This window comes from Haliotis rufescens, unplaced genomic scaffold (genome assembly GCF_023055435.1).
Source record: "Haliotis rufescens isolate VD_foot unplaced genomic scaffold, xgHalRufe1.0.p SCAF_6, whole genome shotgun sequence".
NCBI lineage: Eukaryota > Metazoa > Mollusca > Gastropoda > Lepetellida > Haliotidae > Haliotis > Haliotis rufescens.
This window is the reverse complement of record NW_025964334.1, coordinates 50,323,028-50,348,994: the sequence shown is the minus strand read 5'-3', so window position 1 is coordinate 50,348,994 and position 25,967 is coordinate 50,323,028. Positions and strand designations below refer to the sequence as shown.

General features: G+C 41.8%; 2 protein-coding genes across 2 annotated transcripts; both read left to right on the top strand.

Annotated features, from left to right (window-relative positions):
- Nucleotides 1-6,821: 6,821 nt before the first annotated feature.
- LOC124112162 (myoneurin-like) lies at nucleotides 6,822-17,894 on the top strand. Its single transcript, XM_046472152.2, has 4 exons — nucleotides 6,822-6,930; nucleotides 11,563-12,477; nucleotides 13,590-14,701; nucleotides 15,399-17,894. The coding sequence occupies exons 2-4, from the start codon at nucleotides 11,587-11,589 to the stop codon at nucleotides 17,011-17,013; spliced, it is 3,618 nt and encodes a 1,205-aa protein (XP_046328108.2). The 5' UTR covers nucleotides 6,822-6,930; nucleotides 11,563-11,586; the 3' UTR covers nucleotides 17,014-17,894.
- Nucleotides 17,895-17,953: 59 nt separating this feature from the next.
- Nucleotides 17,954-23,570, top strand: LOC125374689 (sialidase-like). Its single transcript, XM_048385933.1, has one exon. The coding sequence runs from the start codon at nucleotides 18,593-18,595 to the stop codon at nucleotides 20,951-20,953; it is 2,361 nt and encodes a 786-aa protein (XP_048241890.1). The 5' UTR covers nucleotides 17,954-18,592; the 3' UTR covers nucleotides 20,954-23,570.
- The last annotated feature ends 2,397 nt before the right edge of the window (nucleotides 23,571-25,967 follow it).

The window sequence follows — 25,967 nt, the reverse complement described above, 5'->3', positions numbered from 1 at the left end:
TGCGTCCCTTACACGTCAAATAAAATACGGACAGGACATATTCCGATCGGTGATATAAGTGAGGGAGTTGTTTTAACGCTGCTTTAAACAGTATTTCTGTTATATCGCGGCGTTTCAGCTCGAAGTGGTGCAAACTTACCACTTTGGTGAAACCCATTAGTATCGGTATGGCGCTGACAAGCATGGACATAATCAGGGCGACCGTACCCTAGGGTTCGAACCCACGATCATATAGGTTTTTGTCACGCCAAAGGCATGCAACTCTGCACACCGTATTTCGGTGTATTGGACGACTGGTCCACCGATTTTTTAAATGGAAAAGAAACACACGAAAAAACTTAGTTCAGTCATTGGTTTTGACGATTTCAGGGCGAAGTGTGTGATGTGGTAAATACAATCTCATTAAAATCAGATCTAAGTTCTCGCTGTCGCTAATCAAGGCTTTGTTTAGCGATAGCGAGAACTACGATTTGATTTTAATGAGATTGTGGTAAATACTGCCCTATAGCCGCTTTGTTACTATATGACCAGTGATAACGGCCGGGTCTGTGTCTAATACCCCGTTCACATACACATATTTATTAACGTAAGTACATTAAAACATTTGTAACTATACATACGTGTGTATACATATGTAAATTTACTATGCGTTCACATGAAAAAACATCTTAGGTATGTAAATAAAGTATGTTAATTGTGTAAGGCACACATATTCGTCAGTCTGTTCACGACTTTCAACATAAAACAGGTTGTTTTCCAATCAAAGTTGAATGAGAAGAGAGTTACTTCACCGAAATTGCATCCTTGAAACCAAAAGAAAATACTGTTCAACTCTGTATATATGCATAAAAGTTGGCAACTATTGACAATTTGTTTGGTGTTGGCAAAAGAACAGATATTGATTAGATCATCCTCTTTCGTTGACATAAACGTTCACATTGCAACATATACACACAGTGCAAATTTACATTTACATTTGCACCTGCTACATGCATTATACAAATTTGCTCCTGGTGTAAAGATACACACATGAGTAAACGCGTTCACATGACAAGTATACTCACGTATGTATTTCTACACACGTATGCACATATACAGACATATGTATAGAGGTGCATGTGAACGGGGTATAAGACTTGGAGTGTAACAGAGCCTGAATAAACCAGTGGTCGATAGTGTGAGCATAGGCCAAAGAAACTACCTAGCTACTTATAAAAGCCTAGGCATGTCTAGATGAAACTATTCCAAGTCTATAGTTTCCTTGATTCCACTTGAAAACAGCAGAGGAGGGTTCTTTAAAAAAATAGATAACAAATATTTTAAAGAAATGTTTTCATTGACTAAGTGTAAGTCTATCACTTGTGTTTGGAGTACGATATACTAGATACATAATCATTGTTCTAATATTCAGACAATAACCAAAACACCTATCCAGCAACATTTAAGAAATGCATTACGCATTATCTTTCTGGTGAATTGAGTCACAAACTGCTCATACAATGTTTATAATGTGATAAGAACGCAAGTACACAAGTGAACGCGAGCCATATCACCGTTTGGTTACACGGGTAGGTTCGTTGAAGGTACAGAAATGTTTGTTTTTTTATAAAGGAAATAAAAAACCATCATCTATTGTCTGGATCAGATGCCTGACAAAATATATTAGTCTGAACTATAGACGGCGGTGACTAAGCTCACATGGATATGACTAGACCATGCAGAGTAGGGTGTGCCAATGCTCTTGCGTTTTTATTCTGGTGGTTTTCCATCTTTAAGAACTATTCAGCCAGTACGCCATAATCATATCGCAAGTCCCTAAGATCAAACGTTGCATTTGATTTTTCCTCCACAGCATTTCTCGCCAAAAACATATCACAAGGACAAAATTATGTGTTAACATTAACTGAAGGTTTCTACCAACGTATTTTCTTGCAATATATATGTTAATTTAAAGCCTTATACTGTCAATCACGAGTTGCTGAATTGTGACAAAATTAATAACAATTTTGATTAATATGACCGGGATGCATTTGAAAGAACATTTAATGGACAATATGTTTATCTGAAGCAAGTTGTGATGTAAATATATAGCAAGAAACCAAACACATTCTCTCACCCTTAATACACTATATGGAAACATGTTCTTTCATTAGTACAGAGACACGGTAACTACGGAGACCATGTTACCACGGAGACCATTTACTACAGATACCCTGTAAACCACGTCTACCATGTTACTATGGAGACCCTGTTACCAGGGATATGCCATGTTACAACGGGTACCCTGTTACTAAGGAGACCATGTTACTACAGATACCATTTCACTACGGATACGTCACCGAGGAGATCATGTTACTACGGAGACCATGTTACCACGGAGAACATGTTACTACGGATACCCTGTTATTACTGAGACCCATTTCCCGGACGGTTACTATAAGGAACATCTACATGATACATTTATATATAGACAGGAAGAAAACTCTAAGTTATTCTCAGTTGGTTAGACTTAGAGAAATCTTAGCTATTATACCAATACTTTGCCAAGAATAACGCTTTGACTCTTTGTGAAGTGATACTTAAGATTTTTTCTGAGCTAAGCATTTTAAAGAAAACATAAGTGACTGTCACTGCCTTAGAAAATCTCAGAATCTATGTGAATACCGGCCCAGATAATTAATTCATTGCAAGAACAAAGTTCGGGCAGATTGTTTGAGTATATTTTAGCTCTATATCGAACAGTATTTCGTTTATAACATAGCAGCTTAATTAATGTGTGAGGAAAGTCTGAGTTAGGTATTGGGAATTGGGACGCTTGATCAGCAGATCCTGGCAGTTAAGGGACGTAACTCCTGCATAGAGAATTTCGCCAACCTCCACCTCAAGATAACATGAACATATTTTAGGTGTGCTTAAGAATCAATCTCGAACCTTCCGTCATTAGTATTTTATCTTGTAACCATGGTAAATAAAAACAAATGAATAAAAAATTTAAATTATCACGGGCAAAATACTCCATAAGAGTACTTGTTAAGTATATAGCTATAGTGTCTTATGCTTATATGGTAAATATATAGGTTTGACCTGTTCCCTAGAATTGAGTTCAACGTTGATATGTCAGCAGTAGACTTCACAAAAGATAATGAAAGTTAAAAAATGAAAGCTAAATGTACAACAAGTCCACACGGTCACGACCAACTTTTGAAAATTAGTTTACATTTATCAGTTCTTGGCAAAATGCTCCGGCGACTCAACAGGACGACTTACCAAGTGAGTGTGTCACAATGCAATGTAGCATCGGTAATATGTCAGCCATTTTGAGACGAGGGAACAGTTTACATTCATTGAAAACATTCACAGTAAAACGTTTAGGTAAATATCACAAATGCAGTATAAAACACGGTTAAAAGTAAACATGTACACATGAATAATAATTAAGCACCAGATTCAAAATCCAATTAAAGTAATGACAAACCCCATCTGAATCCAATTGAGCACAACCCGTGAAGATCCGGGGTAGAATAGGTCTTCAGCAACCCTGCATGCCGTAAAAGGCGACTATGCATGTCAGAAGAGGCGACTAACGGGATCAGGTGGTCGGGCTCGCAGACTTGGTTGACGCATGTCATCGTATCCAAATTGCGTAGATCGATGTTCATGGTGTCAATCACTGGATTGTCTGGTCCAGACTCGATTATTTACAGACCGGCTTCCTATAGCTGGAATATTGCTGAGTGCGGTGTTAAACAACAATCAATATCAACACCAACTGAACATCTTTTGGATGGAGGGGCGGTCGGGTAGCCTTGTGGTTAAAGCGTTCGCTCGTCACGCCCAAGACCCGGGTTCGTTTCCCGACATGGGTACAATGTGTGAAGCCCATTTCTGGTGTCCCCCGCCGTGATATTGCTGGAATATTGCTAAAAGCGGCGTAAAACCATACTCACTCACTCACTCTTTTGGATGGTCGCCAAGCGAGAGCTAGAGACCAGCCAGTTCAAAACCTGGGCCCCGTTCCACAAAGACATCTTAGCGCTAAGGTGATCGTAACTCCCATACTTTAACACTGGCTTACGATCGTCGTAGCGCTAAGATCGCTTTGTGGAACGGTGCCCAGAATGAACTGACCAAGGCACTGCACCAGGAATGGCATTGCAGTATTGAAAATCAGCAGCATTTAGAGACGCCTCGCGAATGCCATCCCTGATCGGGGTGGACCAGAGGCCATATACCGATAACTGCACAATCTCATTAAAATCAGATCTTAGTTCTCGCTGCCGCTTTGTTTAGCGGTAGCGAGAACTAAGATCTGATTTTAATGAGATTGATGTCTGCATGGTCTCTGGGTGGATGCTCAGATACTGATTCCAGAGTCTGTGTGGATTCCCAGGTTGGCAATAATCGTTTTTCACTACATAAGGTAACAGTCCAATTCGTGGTGTGGTCTGGATGTTAATATGTCTCAGCGTTGTTAAAATGAACGTTTTTAACGCCAATAAATCGATTTGTGATCGTTGTGTAAGGTTCAGTTAATCGGTTTACATCTGTTTCGTCGTGTTTCCAACAATGACTCACACCAGTCATTTTTTAATGCAACAATATTCTAAAAAGTGGGTGGTGCGTAATTAATGATGATGTGTATATCTAGTCACCCAATGTATGAAACTACAATCTCATTAAAATCAGATCTTAGTTTTCGCTGCCACTAACCAAAGATCTGAGGACATCCCATTACGGGTCACGTCAAAACGACCTTTCGCGAACATTGACCGACCAATGAAATGACTGACAAGAAATTGACATTAGCCAATCAGAAGGCAGCTCTCTCGAGCTTTACGGCACTAGTTTCAAACTGGCGACTACGCTTCGAAACATATTTTGACGTATTCTCGATTACAAAAGTTAAAACTGACCAAAACAACATTCTGGAATGGCTTATAGATGGCCTATATTGTATGGATATAATCATAAAACCTGTAACTGTCGTTCGGAATACCCTCTGTTAAATATTTCGAGGTTGCATGATTAGAAAACTCATTCCGACTGTCACTTTCAGGATATGGTAAGCGACGGTCTGATTGGTTGGATGAAAGGTCGTTCTGACGTTTTGCTGAGTAGCCGTTTTAGCCTGCACCCGTTCTGACGTGACCCTTAATGGGATGTCCTCAGATCTTTGTTTATCGGTAGATATGACCGATTTTTTAGGTTAATTCAGTTTCACGAACACCGGGGGTCATCGTTGATTTCCAGTGAGTGAGTGAATATGGTTTTACGCCGCTTTTAGCAATATTCCAGCAATATCACTGCGAAGCTGGGACAACAGAAATGGGCTTCACACATTTTACCCATGTCGGGAATCGAACCCGGGTCTTCGGCGTGACGAGCGGACGCTTTAACCACTAGGCTACCCGGCCGCCCCTGATTCTCAGTGAACCTTTCATATGGTTTTTATCGCTATTTTGCCTTACACGCCAACTGGAATCTGTTTCCGCGGATAACGAGACACTTTAGGGACAGGCATTTTTTATCGAAAAAAATAAATTGTCCCTGAAAATTCTTGAAATTTTTTTTTATGCTTCAGACTTTTGACTAAAAACCGTAATTGCCAGCGTGACAAAAATAACATTGTTGCATTTACATGTATCTTTGCCAAACCCATGGCTTCATAGGCAACAACAAAACACGATGACGCATTGGCCAGTAGATAGATATGTATGTAGTTCTTAAGCCAGTAACACTGATGGATGACTTCAGGAAGCATTTGTAAGTGCTTGAGGGCAAGACAAAGAATCTAAAAAGATGATGATTTTCGCATATAGTTATTACTGATTGTCAAAAACCAAAGATGTTAAAATAGTTTTTGTTGCATGAGCGTCAAGATTGAGCTCGTGCGTGCGATTCTGGAGGAGTACTCTTTAAGAAGCAGTCGCATGTGTATCCAATGACGGTACCCCAATGACAGTAGTAGAAAAATGGTTATGTGAGAATATGTTGTAATTAGCCATATATGTGACCCGTGAAAATCCGGCTTAGAATAGGTCCTCAGCAACCCATGCCTGCCGAAAAAGAAGACTTTGCTTGTCGTAAGAGTCGATTAACGGGATCGGGTGGTCAGACTCGCAGACTTGGTTGACACATGGAATCCAACACTATACAGTAATTAGCGCTGATAAAGTGATGGCTTCCATTGTCTATTGCTAATCACCTATCAGCGCCAATTATCTGTTGGCTTCCCATGTTAAGTTTCCACTTTTTGTTATCTTTTGTACTTTTGTTGTTCTCACATGTACATATATAATATGCTCTCTGCCACAGAGCATTTATTCGCTTGATGAATGAGTAAGCATATTCTCCGAAACGTTGTGTTCCTTATAAAAATAAAGAAGTTGACATCCATAAATTCTCTTCCTTAAGAGTCCTGTACATTGAAAATGTGTTAATATAAGGACAAATCATTCTGCCGAACAGGGATGTGCCGGCGAAAAATAACTTAAAACCAACTTATATTTAAAAAAAAGAAAAAGGTTTAGGCTAGCTCTAGTTGAAGTATTCGTATGAAATATTCATGAAAAGTATATTAATCTATAACTCAAAAGTGCCAAAACATCATTTGGCACATTTATCCCAAATCCTAATGGGCGACTTATGAAGCGAAAATTGACAGCAATCAGTATGAAATGTTATCGTTAAACCTCAATTGGGTAATTCAACTTCCGCAGTTTGGCTAATTAATCAATGAATACGCAGCGTCGAGCACCTGCGAGGCTGGATGTAATTCTAATGTATTCACAAATCAGCCAATCAGATTGCTGCAAACCCACAGTCAAGGTCACATTACTGAAGTCTGTTTTGGACAACGAAGCGATGTGTGTTAAAACTTCATCAAAATCGGCATTATAACATATTGGACAGCTCCAAGAATCTGGATCGGTAAAGCACATTGTTCTTTTTAATGATGGGAATATGCGATATGTAGTTTTAACCGTGCGTAAAGTCAAATATGAATGTTTTATTAATAGGGTTATGCTCCGCTTGGCTAAAAATGGCCGCCATGTCAGATAATTTGACTGCGCCTCGCGCAAACAGAAACGTCTAATGTCGAACTGGAAGCTGTAGTAGTACTTGTGGCAACTATAAGTTGTCTAAATCGGTGGGGCGTGTCGCGTATTTTGCAAATGAGACCATGACAATGTTCAAAACGAATTAAAAAGCCAGTTTTCAGTCGGGAAAGTTAAGGGATCGTGACTTATCTGATACGAAGTATAGAATGGTCGGGAAGCTTTAGAAACCGCTGACCCACATTGAGATGTTTTTATAACGGGACGTCTCAAAGCTAACTGACAATGTTTTCAGTCCACACATTCATAGGGAAATATTTTATATACTACAAAAATACCTTGGGGTATTATTTCGTGACATTTGTATCTGTATAATATTTTTATTTTTATTGAACAGATAGAAAAAGCTAGGCCTAAAATAATACATTTTGTGAAAAGAAATCCACAAGAAAAAACTTTAGGTTAATAGCTTGAGATATTGAATTATTTATTATCATACTAGAAATATGAAAGTTTAACTTGACAGCTGTAAAATATTTTGAGTCATTCTCACTTAATCATGTTAATTTACAAATAAAGGTTGATATGATATTTATATTTTGTCATTACAATCATTGAAATTACAAACATTGAAATTGTAAAAAGCCCAATGACTTAAATTGGTAAGTTAAATGTAAAAAGAATAATTTGTTTGTAAATCCCTGTGTTTCTTATAATATTTACAGTGATTTTGCTGGAGTATAGGACATTTTTAATGATTTTTGTAAACTTATTAAAGACAGTATAGTATATCATTACCGAATTTGAAAAATATGTTTGAGAAATTTTGGATGACCATTGGACAGTGTCCTAGAAAATGATCAAATATCTAAAACCCAGTATTTATAGTTTAATATTTTTCAACATGACTATTGCATGGTGAACATTGATTTGAAGGTAAACATGGTAAAGTAAGTGTAAAGTACGTGTGTCTAGTAAACTTTGGGCCAAAAACTTGATTTTAAACCCACCCTCCTACGGATTATATCACTGTATGTAGGCCTACGCATAGATTTGCCTGATAGATATGTCTCATTTCCTATGTACAACACATTTCTGCTGTAAATTCTGTAGTAAATACACACCGCACTCGGCGTAATAAGCGCCCAGGGCGCTCTCAAAATTAAAAATAGGGGGCCCTTATTAGAATATTATTTTGTTGAAGAAAAAAAAAGTTGAAAGATTGTAAATTTCGTGGTTTATGCTGACAGCCTGAAATGATACAAAAGAAAAGTCTGTGTGTATTGTACACGACAGATATATTTTCCAGAATTAAATTGCCCATAATTAAGGGTGCATAAACACACGAGTGCATATTATACACGAATAAATATGTTTTGTGTACAATGATCAATCGGAAGGAGTGCTAATTGGGATTGTTCACTAGCCATTATATTTGCAAATATTGCTGTGGGCGCTTATAAGGGCAGGGCGCTTATTACGTCGAATACGGTAACCAATTGGCCATTGATCCTTCAAATATTAACTCATTTTTTGAAAACTTGAATCAAAATCTGAAACAAAATAATTCCACAAACTGTCATTATAAACAGTTATCATTGGATAAGACATCAAATAATGCATATAAATATGCATTATGTCACTTATGTTTATGTATATTAGATGTAAACATAGTTTGTGTCATAATCATGTCACAAGAACATTTACAGGTCAGAAATATATATTGGAAATTTCGTTGTATCGGTGGATTCATAGTTTAAATTGTTTGAATTGCATGTTAAATGTATGGGCATCATTCAGGAGCGAAAATTCGATAGAAAAGCTTGAAAAAATGAAAATTAGTCTATTGATTGAAAAGTCAAAAGTCAAATATTATGATTTTTCTGCAATGCTGCGTTAAGATATATTTTTCTACAAATCTTTCAGCAATCGCTGAATCACAGAATTCATATGGGTCGGCTACAGCTTAACAAATGTTGTCATTGTGACCTCCTCTCCCTACTGACAGTATTTGTGTTGTGGCTTATTATTAAGGGTGCATATAACACACCAGTGCGTATTATACACGATTAAATAAGTATTGTGTACATTGATCAATCGGAAGGGGTGCTAATTGGGATTGTTCACAAGCCAATATAAAGCCAATAAATATTGCCGTGGGCGCTTATTAGAGCGGGGCGCATATTACGTCGAATACAGTATTTCTATTTCTATTAATCTATTTTTAGCCCACAGACCCCCAATAATTAAATTCCATGGTACTATCATGGGATAACATTTATACTAAGTTATCCTATAATAATTAGACCTACATCAAGTGCTTTTATGAGTTATCATGGTGTAATATTTATACATCATTTCATATAATTATAGTTTACCAAGAAATAAATATCCTTTGTCTAGGAGATGGGATCTTGATACCTTAGGCTAGCATTTATCTAAAAGCTTCAAATCAATTAAACTATGTAGACGTAACTCTTGTCTTATTGAATAGTATGTCTAGAAGACGCGCTCCCATTACCTTAGGCTAGCAACCATCTAAAAAAGCTTTAACTGAAACTACTGATATTTTATATATGCATTTTACCAAATGATATTTATTACTTGGTAAACTATAATTATATGAAATGATGTATAAATATTACACCATGATAACTCATAAAAGCACTTGATGTAGGTCTAATTATTATAGGATAACTTAGTATAAATGTTATCCCATGATAGTACTTACAGGAAATACGAGGGCTCTGTAAAGTAATAAAATGGTGTACTACCGTATTCGACGTAATAAGTGCCCTGCTCTATTAAGCGCCCATGACGATATTTGCTGATATTTTCAACTTCACCTTCTGATTCCCGGTACTTCCCGTTTGGAACAATGGGCATTGAGGATGATTTTTACTTATCACAAATACGTAGATATGTAAGTGAATACGTGCAAGCATGCACACAGTATTATTTGTAGTGAGTGAGTGAGTTGGGTTTAACGCCGCTTTTAACACTATTCCAGTTATATCACAGCGTGTCAGCTTAATGTGGGATGAAAGCCCGAAGTGATGCAGGTCTCAGACGTTTACCACTTCGGTGAAACCCACGAGCACGGGTATGGTGCTGACAAACCTAGAAACATAATCGGGGTGAACCGGGATTCGAACCCACAATCAAAGGTTTCTGGCGTGCCCAAGGGACGCAACTCTGCACAGCGAATCGCGGCGCCTTAGACGACTGGGCGACCCGTGCCCCCGTATTATTTGTAAGAGTCATATACAGTCAAGTCTCGTTAATCCGACACTAATGATGGGAACCGATTAAATCAGTGCTCTTTAGATCCGTTAATCTGACAGTCTCGCACTCCGACTCCGACACACCTAATTTGCAACAAATTACCGAAATCGCTCATTAATCAGTCTTGTTAATCAGACACAGTGATCAGCAAACTCCGTTGTCATCTGCCAGCGAGTACACAGCCCGTGTTTTGATGCGATATAAGTCCGCTGCATGGTAGCTTCACATTACAAAGCTGCGGAGATAAACTTGCTTAACAATAAACAATTAATGCTTTAAATAAAGAAAACTGGATTAATCATAAGCTTAGATTACCTCAATCTCGTTAAAATCAGATACAAATTCTCACTATCGCCGAGGACATCCCATTACAGGTCACGTAAGAAGAACCTTTAACGAACTATGACCGATGAACGTTAGTACTACTTAATTTCGTTTATCCGACATACTCGTTAATCCGACATAATCATATGCAACCAGCCATGTCAGATTAACAGGATTTGACTATACATTGTATATCTAAAATACTGAGGGCGATCGTTTTCTGTGTTCAACAAACCACAAACTTTAGGATCTTTCAAGTCTGTTATTTTTCCATCAAAATCATATTCTAATAAGCGCCCCCTATTTCTAATTTTGAGACTTCCTGAACACTTGTTATGCTGAATACGGTATGCTGTACTGTAAGTGATGATAACTGCTTCTATTACAGGACCTGTATGTCCTACATATGTTTTTCAAAAGTGGGTTGGGGAGGTTTATTGTATTACTCAAACACTGTAAAATCATTCCAAATAAGCATTTGAGCTGTTTGTGTGACATTCCAAAAAAGAAAAAAGAATTTACAAACATTTCATATTTTGAGAAATGGATGAACATTTTAAATGGAATCAATTTCCTGATTTTGTTTTGAAGTGAAGCTGACTTTTGTATTATTGCTTACTGAAAGCGCATGTCTGTATGTTTACACTAATGATCACCAGATTCACTTCAATAAGCTGTTCTAGCCATGGATAAGTTTATCACAAAAATGCCCATCACAGGTCAAACTGGTGCAAAATTCATAAAACTAGGCTTAAACATTTGCAGAATTGTGTGAAGAATTATAAAAAATTGGTTGCCGATTTTTTAATTTTTTTTTCGCAGAATGTAGATTTTTTGGCAGTGGAATACAGTGGGGACTGTTTATGTGGTTTATATAGACTGGTGTATGTTGCAGGGTAACAGAGCGACACTGGTAGGGATGGATGACTACCCAGGTGATGGCCAGGACCCTGGGGTCAATGATGTGTCGTCCGCCGACCTACAGAGCACCATCCCCGACATCGGGATGACGCATCCCTCCCAGCTGGTCGCTTGGTCTCAAGCCCACGCTGCAGAAGATGGTCAGTATGGAGGGTTTGTGCCAAACGCAGGATCGCAAGCTGTGTACGAAGCTCAGGTCACGGATATCGTCCAGCAGGCCTACCTACAGTCTGCTCTTGCCCAGACGGATCCTGGAACCGATAAATTTACAACCTATTCTGTTGATTCCAGTTTGGATAAGAGCTGTGAAGACCCTAGTGGCTTTTCCCGATCTGTTGACACTGATAGAAGGAATTATGAGCTGCTCAGAAGTAAAGGTTTGGAGATTGTACATACTGTGGTTCTAGATGAGCAGACGGCGAAGTCTCTGCCACAACAGACTCTTCATCAACATCAAGCAGAGACAACCTACAGACATCTTCCGAAAAATATTAGTGACAGTTTACCACTTTTTGAAAGCAACACCCACTCAATGAACCAAGACATTAAAGATGTTGCTCTGCTCCCCAAAGCTGGAATGACAGAGTATGGGAGAGTTATGCTGAAACACCAGCAGAACCAGTACAGCTCCCACAGCATGGGCAACACAGTCATGATGTCCTCGCCCACTTGTGTGGACACACAGATGAAGATGGTCGTCAATGTTCCCGCCAAGAAGGTGGCTGAGAAGGCGAAGACGACCCAGCGGCCGGTGAGAATCAATCCGGCGGAGGAGGTGGAGCTGTATGACCAGGAATGGGGGGACCAGACCCGGCTGCTGCTGTTCAACTTGATGACTGAGCACAAGCTGTGTGATGCTTCCATCTCCACGGGCAAGTTTACTATCAAGGTATATCCTTCAATAGTTTTGTTTGTTTGTTGTTTAACACTGCACTCAGCAGTATTCCAGCTATATGACGGCGGTCTGTAAATAATCTAGTCTGGACAAGACAATCCAGTGATTGATATCATGAGCATCGATCCACGCAATTGGGATCAATAACATGCATCAACCAAGTCAGCGAGCCTGACCATCCGATCCTGTATAGTTTAGTCATGAACGAATGGATGTAAACATACTGTGTTTAACTTTTACCTGTTAATTTAACCATGTTAACTGCTCTATTTTAAACTTTTGAAACCTTATGCTGCATGTTTGGTTTGAAACGCTTAAATCATTGGGTAACCTAGGTCAACATTAAAAGCAGAGCATGTTTACCCCCTAAATATACCATAGTGATTAACATGATTAATTCCTTGGTTGGATGGTTGTTGTTTAACACCGCACTCAGCAATATTCCAGCTATATGACGTGGTCTGTAAATAATCTAGTCTGGACCAGACAATCAAGACAAATAGCCCAGTGAAGATCTGGGTTAGAACTGGTCTTCAGCAACCCATCCTTGGTGTAAGACAGGACTATTAGGATCAGTGATCAGGATGGCTGGCTTGGTTGATGCATGTCATCGTGTTCCAATTGTGTAGATCGATGCTCATGACATCGATGACAAGATTGTCTGTCCAGATTTGATTATTTGAAGACAGCCGTCATATACATGGTACAGCGAGAGTGCAGCATTAAGTAATAAACAAACATACAAAACAAACAACCTTTCACTGCTGTCAGGTGACTACATTCATAAGTGGGGGCACGGGTGGCCCAGTTGTCTAAGGCGCCGTGATTCGCTGCGCAGAGTTGCGTCCCTTGGGCACGCCAGAAACCTATGATTGTGGGTTTGAATCCCGGTTCGCCCCGATTATGTTTCTAGGTTTGTCAGCACCATACCCGTGCTCGTGGGTTTCACCGAAGTGGTAAACGTCTGAGACCTGCATCTCTTTGGGCTTGCCTCCCACATTAAGCTGACACGCCGTGATGTAACTGGAATACTGTTAAAAGCTGTTAAACTCAACTCACTCACTCACATTCATAAGAAATAGACTGTTAATCTAAATCTGTTTCAGCTCCACAAGCTGGTGCTAGCCATGTCCAGTGAGCGGTTCGCGAGCCTCCTGTCGGAAGGCATCGACTCCAGGTTTGCTAGCATCATCGTCCCGGTGCACATCTCTGAAACTACCCTGAAAGTGTTTGTGACGTTCCTCTACCTTGGCAAGGTCAAAGTTAACCTTGGAATAGTGAAAGAGATAAAAGTGTTATCCAAAATATTTGAAATCCATAATCTGGAACATCTGTGCTATGGGATCATGATTAAGCACAACATGTCCACCAACGTTGGAAGCTGGCCTAAGTTGAAGGTGTCATTTGAGAACTCAAGCAAGAATTCCAAGAAGGATCAAAATGTGGGGACAGAAGAGAGTTACTTCAAGGCAATGTCTGAGATTGCTAAATCCCCTTTGCAAAGAGCGAAAAGGGGTCGACCCAAACGTGGACATAAGAAAAGGGTTACAGGGACAATCTCAAAAGCTGCAGGGCACAGATACGGCACCAGGGGAGCGACTGCCCCCAAGGTTGTAGAGGATGTGTGGGAAGAGGAGGAAGAGGATGAGGTAGAGGAGGAGGTGGTTGGGCCTGTGGTGAAGGCAGGACCAAAAGGCAGATTTCAGGCAAGAAACGCTGCCAAGGAGTCCAGTAGAAGAGGCAAGCCTGGGCAGACTGTTGAGAAATCCATAAGTTTTAATGATGTGAAACATGGTTATACCCTTACAAAGTGGAAACAGCCCTTGGGTGCTTCGGACATATTGCTGGAGATGGCCGATGCTGGTGATAGCATGGTGCTGGACATGGACTCCATGGACAGAGGGGCGGTGGAGGAGAGTCCAGTTCCCACTCTTCAGGGCAGGAAACAGAAGCTGCTTCAGTCCGTGGAGCTAGGCTATAAGGAGGTTAGCACCACTCTGCCTGTTACCATGGAGACAAGCATGCGTGATACGACAATTATTGTCACACCGAGTATGCCTGAAATAATCACTAGCAGCATCAATGAAGCAGCTGAGGGGAACTATGTTTGTGCCAATATGGTGATGACTCAGCCTATCCTGGATGAGGTACCTGGAAATCCAGACACTGCATCTGATGCTTTGACAGGGATGAAGAAAGGCAAGAAGGGAAGGGCAAGGTAAGAAATTTATAACGGGGGTAAGAGCCAGAAATGTTTCATGCACTAATGCACTGATGTGAAAATATGGATCCTCCACTAATGCTTGTGGATGACTCTCCTCATATATATATATATATATATATATATATATATATATATTTATTTATTTTTGTCATGACCCTCCCCGAAAGACAAAATGCAAAAACACTTTATATTTCATTACATTAAAATGTCTATATTTTATCACCCTCAACAAATTTGTGTAATGTTTTTTAAACCCTCCCCTAGAAACTGTCATATTTTTTGGTAACCCTCCCCTGATTCTCTCTCACCCACCCAGCTCTATAATAAATGACCTGCCCCTTAGGCTATGTGAATGAAGGAATGCCTCAGTCAGACATTTACGGTCACTGACTGAGGCAAACCAAGGAGTCCTCAAAGAGAGCACAAACATCAATGTTTCTCACTTGACTTCTAATGTAACATGAGCCAAAACCTTGTGGTATCTGCTCTACACATCGCCTCAATGAGAGGCAGCGTTGGGGTTCACACATGGCATCTTATCAGTAGCTGACTAAACTTAGACACACCTCTACTGCACCACATTTCAGCCCAGTGTATTCTGGGGTGATAGAGAAAAGTAGTCAATACATGACAGATAACTGTGAAGCATTGACAGGGGTGATAATTGATCATGTCCCGTTTGTGTTTCCAGGAAATTGCCTCTTCCGACCCATGTGGCTGTGAGACCTCCTCCAAAGAAGAGAGCAAAGATGGAGCTGAACCGCCTGACGAGGGAGAATGATGAGGATGATGAGTACGACCTGCCAATGATCTTCCTCAGCCCGAGTCCGAGCCCAGCCAAAGAGCTGGAGAAGCCAGCAGCTCCCAGGATCACCAAGCCCCGACCTAAGAAGAGGAAGAGATGGCCCAAAGCCGACATCACGAGCCAGCTAGCTAGTGAACTGGAGAGAATGGCGGAACACATTGAGGAGGGTGAACGGCAGTATAAGTGTGAGCTGTGCGGCAATGAGTTCGTGTTCCCGAAGCGGAGCGTGACTCATCTGCTGAACACTCACGAAGTTACGGCCGATGAGGTGATTAGCAATGTTGTGATACGCAGGAGGGAATTTAGTCCCAAAGTTTGTGATATCTGTGGCTACAAGACTAAGGATCCTAACTTCTACTACATCCACTACCACAAGTATTTCCGGCATGGCATTCCGCTGCCACAAGGGTGGAAACCGTTTACCTGTGACATCTGTGGCAAGGAGTGCTTCACCAAGTTTCAGTTGAAGGACCACAAGCTGATCCACCAGGAAGAGACCCCGTTTGTGTGTGAGGTGTGTGGGCAGGGATTCAAGAGCAGGACCTGCCTCAACAGTCATGTCTTCCACAGACACAGTGATGAGAGAAAACATTCATGCTCCGAGTGTAACAAAACTTTCAAAACGAAAACCCAGCGACTTGTTCATATGAGGACACACACGGGGGAGAAGCCGTTCAGCTGTCCCGATTGTCCGTACAAGAGTACGACGAGAGGCAACATGAGGCTGCATCTTTGTAACAAGCATAAATATGACCCTGAACGTATCAAGGCCCTCATGTCCCAGCTGAAGACGCTGGAACCTGGGTTTGATGCCCATAAGGTGTATATTGAAACTGGAAGCCTGGATCAGTCAGGTATGGCACATGCAGCCTCCGACACTTCTGGGATGGCAGACACTTCGCTGAATGTGCAAGACACTTCCTTGCCCACGGCTGAAGTTCCACTGACCCTGACAGCCACCGCAGCTCTAGACAGAGCGGTCAATGTCATCGCAGCAGAACACGCAATGCATGCCATTCTGCTTCCCCTGTCTACAACAGACTCGGCCACGTCTCAGAGCATCACAACCTATGCAGTGGAGTCCACGATACCCATCACTACCATTGCCACCGAGACCCAAGTCCCTGATCAGCCACCCTCCTCCAGTCCGACACTTAGCCCTCAGAGACAGCACACCATGGCCGCCAACGCCAGCCACTTCTACATGCAGCATTCTCCCATCAGCCCTCCCCCACCCTCCGACTCCCCCCACACCCCCTACCCGGTTGTCACCAGCTTGCAGCAGGCCGTGTCGCCTCTCAACCTCCAAGCTGCTCAAGTAGTCACAACCTTGACCCCAGCATCTGTCCCTCAGGTCTCGACCCCTGACTCCACCCAGACGTACGAGACAGTGACTTCAGTAGGCAATAACCAGCAGCCTTATGATGCAGCTATGATCCAGGCATATTACCAGCAGCAGCAGCAGCAGCAGCACCAGTTCTATCCCCATGGATACAACTAGGTGATAAAACACTATTTCAGCTTTTGCACAGTCATTGGTGGATCCAGGATTTTAAAAAAAGAGGTGCTCCAAACCAACAACCAAATCAACATGTTAGGAAATGCACATACAAAATGTCTTCAGATGTTAAAAAAAAGAGGGTGCCACCCCAGAACCCCTCCCTCTGGATCTGCCACTGAAAGTGGAAAGTTGTCTCCCCTTTTTACTGGACCCCGTTCCACATAGTGATATTAATCGTCATCGTTTTAGGGCAGTCGAATTTTGTAGACATATTCAGGGTTTTTACGCAATACACAGATATTAGTCCTGTATGCTAAAAAAGAATGGACTCGAAAAAAATATTTACTGGGTCCCAAGGGACGCGCAATAATATTTATTGTACCTACAGAGTATTGAGAGCAGTTATGGTAGTCTGTTATTTTATCCAGCAAATATGACCACTGTCTACATGATCATTGATTCATTCCAGGCTCATAAGTAGTTATCTAAACGTACAGTACACTAAACCGTTTCATTACTTTACTGGACCCTCAAACTGCCTGCAAGGTCCCTTAGATTTCTAATTGGGGGCTTCCTAGGCCCCTACTTCACATGTCTAGGTAAAACCCTGCGGTGTTAGTGCTACGAGGTGTTAGTGCTAAGATTGCTTTGTGGATTAGAACCCAGGGCTGTAATGATTTACTGAAGCATTCATATCTGTGCATAGAAAAACATTGTGATGTGAGGTCATGTTCTGGTATGGTACGATGCATAGATATTAAATAAGAATAATATTACATTGTTACAAAATGAATTGTAAAAGTAATATTTACTGATACAAGATCCCGGGTAGAATAGGTCTTCAGGAACCCATCCGACTATTCTTGTCATAAGAGGCGACTGACGAGATCGGGTGGTCAGCCTGGTTGGTTGATGCATGTCATCGTATCCTAATTGCGTAGATCGATGCTCATGATGTCAATCACTGGATTGTCTGGCTCAAATATTGCTGAGTGTGGCGTTCAACAACAAACAAACAAATAGGAAGTCCTCATCATCTCCCTAATGTTAAATGTTAAAATGTTATTGGGTGCCTGGATTTACATGCTATGTCAGAAATTCTAAAGGAAGCCATATTAATTTCCAACTCGACTGACAATATGTGCATGTATTATCAAACATTTAGTAGTATTAAATGTTTTGGTTGGGCCTCAAGTCATTTGCTGTGGAAGTATGTGATGCTTCTTTACCATATCACAATAGCCGGTATTAGATTTTCAATGACATCACGAAACATGTTGTATTGTCTAAGAGAGCTATTCACGAGCAGCTCAAATGTTGGATAAAATCTTAATTTTTAAATACGAGGCAAAGGAAGTTAGGGGTGATTAATATTTTGATGAAATTGTGTGCTCAGCCTCCACTACAAAAGTATTTTCCAAAATATATTCATGATCCCTTACTTTTTTTGTTCCGTAAAGTTTGGAGGTTGGATTGTTAACACATCTGCAAGTTTTCCATCTGACAAAATCAACTTTTCAGGATGTTTTGAGTCACTAATAACAGCTTGACTTTGAATGATCATATATTTACCCTGATAATGAACTTTAATCCCATGCAAGCCCCTTTAGACACCAAGCAAGCTGTGCCCATCCAATCCCCTTCAGACACCCATGCAGCTGTGTCCATCCAATCCCCTTCAGACACCCATTCAGCTGTGTCCACCAGATCCCCATTAAACATCCATGCAGCTGTGCCCATCCACTCCCCATTAAACACCCATGCAGCTGTGCCCATCCACTCCCCATTAAACACCCATTCAGCTGTGTCCACCAGATCCCCATTAAACACCCATGCAGCTGTGCCCATCCACTCCCCATTAAACACCCATGCAGCTGTGTCCATCCACTCCCCATTAAACATCCATGCAGCTGTGCCCATCCACTCCCCATTAAACACCCATGCAGCTGTGCCCATCCACTCCCCATTAAACATCCATGCAGCTGTGCCCATCCACTCCCCATTAAACATCCATGCAGCTGTGTCCATCCAATCCCTATTAAACACCCATACAGCTGTGCCCATCCACTCCCCATTAAACACCCATGCAGCTGTGCCCATCCACTCCCCATTAAACACCCATGCAGCTGTGTCCATCCACTCCCCATTAAACACCCATACAGCTGTGCCCATCCACTCCCCATTAAACACCCATGCAGCTGTGCCCATCCACTCCCCATTAAACACCCATGCAGCTGTGTCCATCCACTCCCCATTAAACACCCATGCAGCTGTGTCCACCAGATCCCCATTAAACATCCATGCAGCTGTGTCCATCCACTCCCCATTAAACATCCATGCAGCTGTGCCCATCCACTCCCCATTAAACACCCATGCAGCTGTGTCCACCAGATCCCCATTAAACACCCATACAGCTGTGCCCATCCACTCCCTATTAAACATCCATGCAGCTGTGCCCATCCACTCCCCATTAAACACCCATGCAGCTGTGTCCACCAGATCCCCATTAAACATCCATGCAGCTGTGCCCATCCACTCCCCATTAAACACCCATGCAGCTGTGTCCATCCACTCCCCATTAAACATCCATGCAGCTGTGCCCATCCACTCCCCATTAAACACCCATGCAGCTGTGCCCATCCACTCCCCATTAAACACCCATGCAGCTGTGTCCATCCACTCCCCATTAAACACCCATGCAGCTGTGTCCACCAGATCCCCATTAAACATCCATGCAGCTGTGCCCATCCACTCCCCATTAAACACCCATGCAGCTGTGCCCATCCAATCCCCTTCAGACACCCATGCAGCTGTGTCCATCCACTCCCCATTAAACACCCATGCAGCTGTGTCCACCAGATCCCCATTAAACATCCATGCAGCTGTGCCCATCCACTCCCCATTAAACACCCATGCAGCTGTGTCCATCCACTCCCCATTAAACATCCATGCAGCTGTGCCCATCCACTCCCCATTAAACACCCATGCAGCTGTGCCCATCCACTCCCCATTAAACACCCATGCAGCTGTGTCCATCCACTCCCCATTAAACACCCATGCAGCTGTGCCCATCCACTCTCCATTACACACCCATGCAGCTGTGTCAATCCAATCCCTATTAAACACCCATGCAGCTGTGCCCATCCACTCCCCTTTAAACCTCCATGCAGCTGTGCCCATCCACTCCCTATTAAACACCCATGCAGCTGTGTCCATCAAATCCCTATTAAACACCCATACAGCTGTGCCCATCCACTTCCTTATTAAACACCCATACAGCTGTGCCCATCCAATCCCCTTTAAACACCCATGCAGCTGTGTCCATCAAATCCCTATTAAACACCCATACAGCTGTGCCCATCCACTCCCTATTAAACACCCATGCAGCTGTCTCCACCCAATCCCCTTTAAACACCCATGCAGCTGTGTCCATCCAATCCCCATTAAACACCCATGCAGCTGTGTCCATCAAATCCCTATTAAACACCCATACAGCTGTGCCCATCCACTCCCTATTAAACACCCATGCAGCTGTGCCCATCCACTCCCCATTAAACACCCATGCAGCTGTGTCCACCAGATCCCCATTAAACACCCATGCAGCTGTGTCCACCAGATACCCATTAAACACCCATGCAGCTGTGCCCATCCACTCCCTATTAAACACCCACGCAGCTGTGTCCATCCACTCCCCATTAAACATCCATGCAGCTGTGCCCATCCACTCCCCATTAAACACCCATGCAGCTGTGTCCACCAGATCCCCATTAAACACCCATGCAGCTGTGTCCACCAGATACCCATTAAACACCCATGCAGCTGTGTCAATCCAATCCCTATTAAACACCCATGCAGCTGTGCCCATCCACTCCCTATTAAACACCCACGCAGCTGTGTCCACCCAATCCCCATTAAACACCTCCAAAGATATTGTAGTTGAAATATTCCTCCTTGAATATACACAGGGGACTGTTTATCCCGAACTTGTGTACATGGTTATTTATTTATTGATCACTGTGGTTGTTATTTGTTCTTCTGTTACCATGGTTACGTTTATATACAGTTGTCTTGTTCTGTTGTGATTTGGTCCACTGGATGCCAATGTTACCACCATCAGTTGGAATGTTGTGTCACAGAAACACAAGATAAATGTTCGTCATATTCTGTCAACTCCTAAACATGCTACATGATGATTTTGCATGCCCAAAATGCCCCAAATGTGTGTATACATCAGATCCTTGTGTTTATTTGGTTAACAGATGTTTTTTTCTCAAAACCTTTGGCTAGCTGTCGATTTATTAATAAGGTTAGACCTTTAAACACTAAACCCCCCCCCCCACCCACCCCCATCCTCCTCTGGATCCGGCTGTTTTTCATGTTAGTACCTTGAGGACTGTAGTATTAGGTACACAATCAGGGGTAACACATCAACCATTGCATGTGGAAGCTCACTAGATCCTCTCATATGTGGGCATACTGCAGGTTGTAAAACCTCTTAAGTAAGTGATGCAATAGAAGCTGCCATTGGTTCAGGGTGCCCAAGTGGTCCTGGAGGCTGACAGTTGTACAGAGTTGTCTCCCTTACATGAGCATGATGTACAGGGCATTATGGGCATTACGGGTTGGTTGCTCCAGTCAAACTGTAGAACCAAGAGAAGGTAGTTCCCATATTTATGTCAGTTATTTTAGAATTGATATTGACAGTTTGCTTTTTTGTCCTACACGTTCATATTTACATTTTTTTCTGTTTATTGTATGAAGTTCCACAAAAACAGGATTATACTTTTATGATGTAAATAAATCATCAATTTATGAGTAAAAAATATTATTGTTTTTGAGAGTGTTGATGAACAATATAGAGATAATTTAGAATACTTCAAATAAAATGAGGCCATTAAGGGCCTGCTCATTTATTATAAGGGTGGGCCAGTGGGGTTTGCTGACAACACATGAATTATGTGTTACAATGGAGTGTATTATGGGTGACACCTTTGAAACAGTATTATTGGTTTTGTTTAAACTAACATTCTGATTAAAATGGCATTTTTTCAGTACAGAATTGTTACTTTGAATATGATGATAAAATTAAAAGTAGCAATAACTGGTATTACTGTCTCATTCTGTCTGTCATATCTTGTGTTGTGTGTTCCTAATTTATAGATCTTTATAGCATTGATGAATATAAAAATTATACGGAAGAAGTATTTTTTTCTCTCTTGTCATGATTAGTTACATTGAAATGAAATTAACATGATTGAAAAGCACAGTGACACATGATGAAACCCTGTAATCTATGCAGTACCCATCCTCGATGATCCAGGGTATTATTCTATTGTCATATGTACCTTGGACCCATTCGCCACCATAGCTTCGTTTGTGTCTGGCTCCAGTGATACTCTAAAAATAACTGTCAAGTGAAATTACACTGTTCGTTCATGAGGAAAAACTGCAACATCACTGGTCTATAACTCGCCATGATGCATGATGTTTCTAACACAACTGGGAATGCTTTGCAGTAGAAGGACCTAATACTTATGAAGATGGGCGATGAGGTAGCTGACTGGTTACATCGTTCACTTGTCATGCTAAAGGCCTGGGTTTGATTCCCCACTTGGTACAATGTATGACGCCCATTTTCGGTGTCCCCCACCGAGATAATGCGGGAATATTTGTAACACTACATAAAACTCACTCAATCACTCATGAATATATGAAAACAACTTTTCTAGCAAAAGAATATTTAAAAAGAATGTTGCCTGATTTGATTATATATGCCAAGGGATTGCTTATGCATGGCTGCAATTTTTAATGTTGTGTGCTGAACTTTTGTAGTCTTGGTGACGTTATTTCCGAAATGAAGTTATGGCGGTGAATGGGTCAAGGGTACTTAACATGACAATGGAGATATAATACATTGGATGATCCAGGAACCATCCCCAGTAAAATATACCAATATTACCACATTATGGGTGAATGGAACATGTCCCTTTGATCTTGTTAATTGTATGGAGGCAGTGTTTTGAAACTATCATGTTCATGTATGAAAGGGATTTAAGTATTCTAAACAATCTTGCAATAAGATACTGGTGTATGAACCATGGAAAGACATGGATAGGTAGTCAGGATGATGGTTACTGACTGAATGAAGTGGGTTTACTCCGCTTTTAGCAATATCACAGCAATATTACGTTGAGGATACCAGGGCTTCATGCATTGTATCCATGAGGGAAATGAAACCCTGCTCTTTGGTGAGACGATCTAACAGTTTAACCTCTTGGCCACCCAAACGCTGCAGATCTGACAAGTTATGATGGGATCAATTTGAAGTTGGGACAAGTTGCTTATATTGAAGCTAGATTTAGATGTTAGGCAGGGCAGGGTTTAGCTAGCTTGATCACATGTCAAATTATTTCATGACACTTGGTCCTTTGTCTCCCAGGGGCACGGGTTGCCCAGTCATCTAAGGCACCACGATTCACTTTGCAGAGTTGTGTCCCTTGGGCACGCCAGAAACCTATGATTGTGGGTTCGAATCCCGGTTTGTCCCAATTATAGGTTTGTCAGCACCATACCCGTGCTCGTGGGTTTCACCGAAGTGGTAAACGTCTGAGACCTGCATCACTTCGGGCTTTCCTCCCACATTAAGGTGACACGCCGTGATGTAACTGTAATCCTGTTAAAAGCGGCGTTAAACCCAACTCACTCTCACACCTTTGTCTCCCTCCATTCATGAATAACTTTACTTTCCAGAATCTCCTCCAAGAACATAAAATCATTATGGCTGAAACTCTGCATCAGTGTCTGTACAAACAGTGCCACAGAATTCTCATCCATCTTTTAATGGACATTTCGACAGTTAAAATGTTATTTTGATTATTTCTGAGATCCTACCTGTATGCAGGGATCAGTGTTTAACGTATATGCAATAAGGATGCGATGCAATGTTTTGTTAACCTGATTCAGGCAGGCTGTTGTCTGCCATCTCTCTGCCATGTTGTTCATCTCCCCTGGAGCTGAGGTATTGACGAGGGATCGGTAAATTTGCATGGAGGATCCACAGATCATTTGGATGATGTTTGTTTCATTACATAACCATTTATTAATGTTTTAGTGGTGATTGGCCTTATGTGTGTGTCACTGTCAAGACATGTATCAGACTCCGATCTGTTGTGGAACCACGATCTGTGAGACTCCAATCTGTGGTTGGACTCAGCTCTGTGGTGAGACTCCGATCTGTGGTGAGACTCCGATCTATGGTGGGTCTCCAATCTGTGGTGAGACTCCGATTTGTGGTGAGCCTCCGATCTGTGGTGGGATTCAATCTGTGGTTGGTCTCAGATCTTTGGTGGGTCTCAGATCTTTGGTGGGACTCTGATCTGCGGTGAGACTCTGATCTGTCCTGAGACTCTGATCTGCGGTGGGTCTCTGATCTGCGGTGAGACTCTGATCTGTGCTGAGACTTTGATCTGTGCTGAGAATCTGATCTGCGGTGAGACTCTGATCTGCGGTGAGACTCTGATCTGTGCTGAGACTCTGATCTGCGGTGAGACTCCGATCTGTGGTGAGACTCTGATCTGCGGTGAGACTCTGATCTGTGCTGAAACTTTGATCTGTGGTGAGACTCCGATCTGAGGTGGGACACCGATCTGTGGTGAGACTCCGATCTGTGATGGGTCTCCGATTGGTGCTGGGACTATGATCTGTGGTGAGACTCCGATCGGTGGTGGGACTCCAATCTGTGGTGGGACTCCGATCTGTGGTGAGACTCCGATCTGAGGTTGGACACCGATCTGTGGTGAGACTCCGATCTGAGGTGGGACTCCGATCTGTGGTGGGACTCAGCTCTGTGGTGAGACTCCGATCTGTGGTGAGACTCCGATCTGAGGTTGGACACCGATCTGTGGTGAGACTCCGATCTGAGGTGGGACTCCGATCTGTGGTGGGACTCAGCTCTGTGGTGGGACTCAGCTCTGTGGTGAGACTCCGATCTGTGGTGGGACTCCGATCTGTCATGGGCCTCCTATCTGTGATGGTCCTTCAAATCTGTGGCATGGTTCCTGTCTATGGCAGATCTTGAACTGGCATGTCATTGAATGGTGGTGACTTCTGTGTGAATATTACTCACCCTTTAGAGATATCTGACAAGAATTAGACAGGTTGCCCCCATTAGGGGGTTAAAGTAGGAAGAACTTCATATGACATCTCTGTACACATATTCTGTCTGTGCCAAAAACATCTGAGTCTACAAGCCTAAATGTTTTCTTGGCATCATTTTCAAAAGTAACTGTTGCCATGGTTACTAAATCACAGACTGCAGGTTTGAGATCCACTATAGATCTGAGACTTACATATATGTCACATAACCAGTACTTGTCCTTCATATCAATTGGCCCTTCAGTGTTCTGTTATCCAAAGTTTTCAGTCTTCTGTTATATCCAAGTTGACGCTCACAATGCAGGTGAGCTGCAGAGCATGTTTAGCTTGTGGCTAGAGTTGTCAAATGTTGTTACGATAATGTTAATAATTTCCATATTTTTCACAATTTATGCATGTAGTGAAAACTTTGACTGCCAAATTATTTATACATAATAATGTATAGAAATAATGTTTGACCTGAATGTGTATTACCAAGTTTTATATATTTGTAGGATTTTATAAGCATGTGTATTATGGTAACATATATATATATATCAATTTCGTATCATAATTTATTATCCTTTAGACCTCAATGTCTGATGGAGTAAATTGGGCGGAGAGTCACCTGTTTTTCTGCATGGAATGTTTCACTTGTTTATGTCATTTCAATATTAAATCCACTGCATTTATTCTGTGTCTTGTGTTTTGTGATCCCTGATGCAAGGTTATCATGATGGGAAAGAGCACAGCCCCACTATCTATTTGACTATAGGCCGTATAATAGTGATGCCGGTCAAAGATGTTCCCAGTTTTACCTA

What these genes read in the sequence shown, in the direction of transcription:
- LOC124112162 (XM_046472152.2), top strand. Translation starts at nt 11,587, where the DNA reads ATGGATGACTACCCAGGTGATGGCCAGGACCCTGGGGTCAATGATGTG. An exon ending in CGGGCAAGTTTACTATCAAG is followed by an intron (nt 12,478 to 13,589) that starts GTATATCCTTCA and finishes AATCTGTTTCAG; the next exon opens with CTCCACAAGCTGGTGCTAGC. An exon ending in GGCAAGAAGGGAAGGGCAAG is followed by an intron (nt 14,702 to 15,398) that starts GTAAGAAATTTA and finishes TTGTGTTTCCAG; the next exon opens with GAAATTGCCTCTTCCGACCC.
- LOC125374689 (XM_048385933.1), top strand. Translation starts at nt 18,593, where the DNA reads ATGAACTTTAATCCCATGCAAGCCCCTTTAGACACCAAGCAAGCTGTG.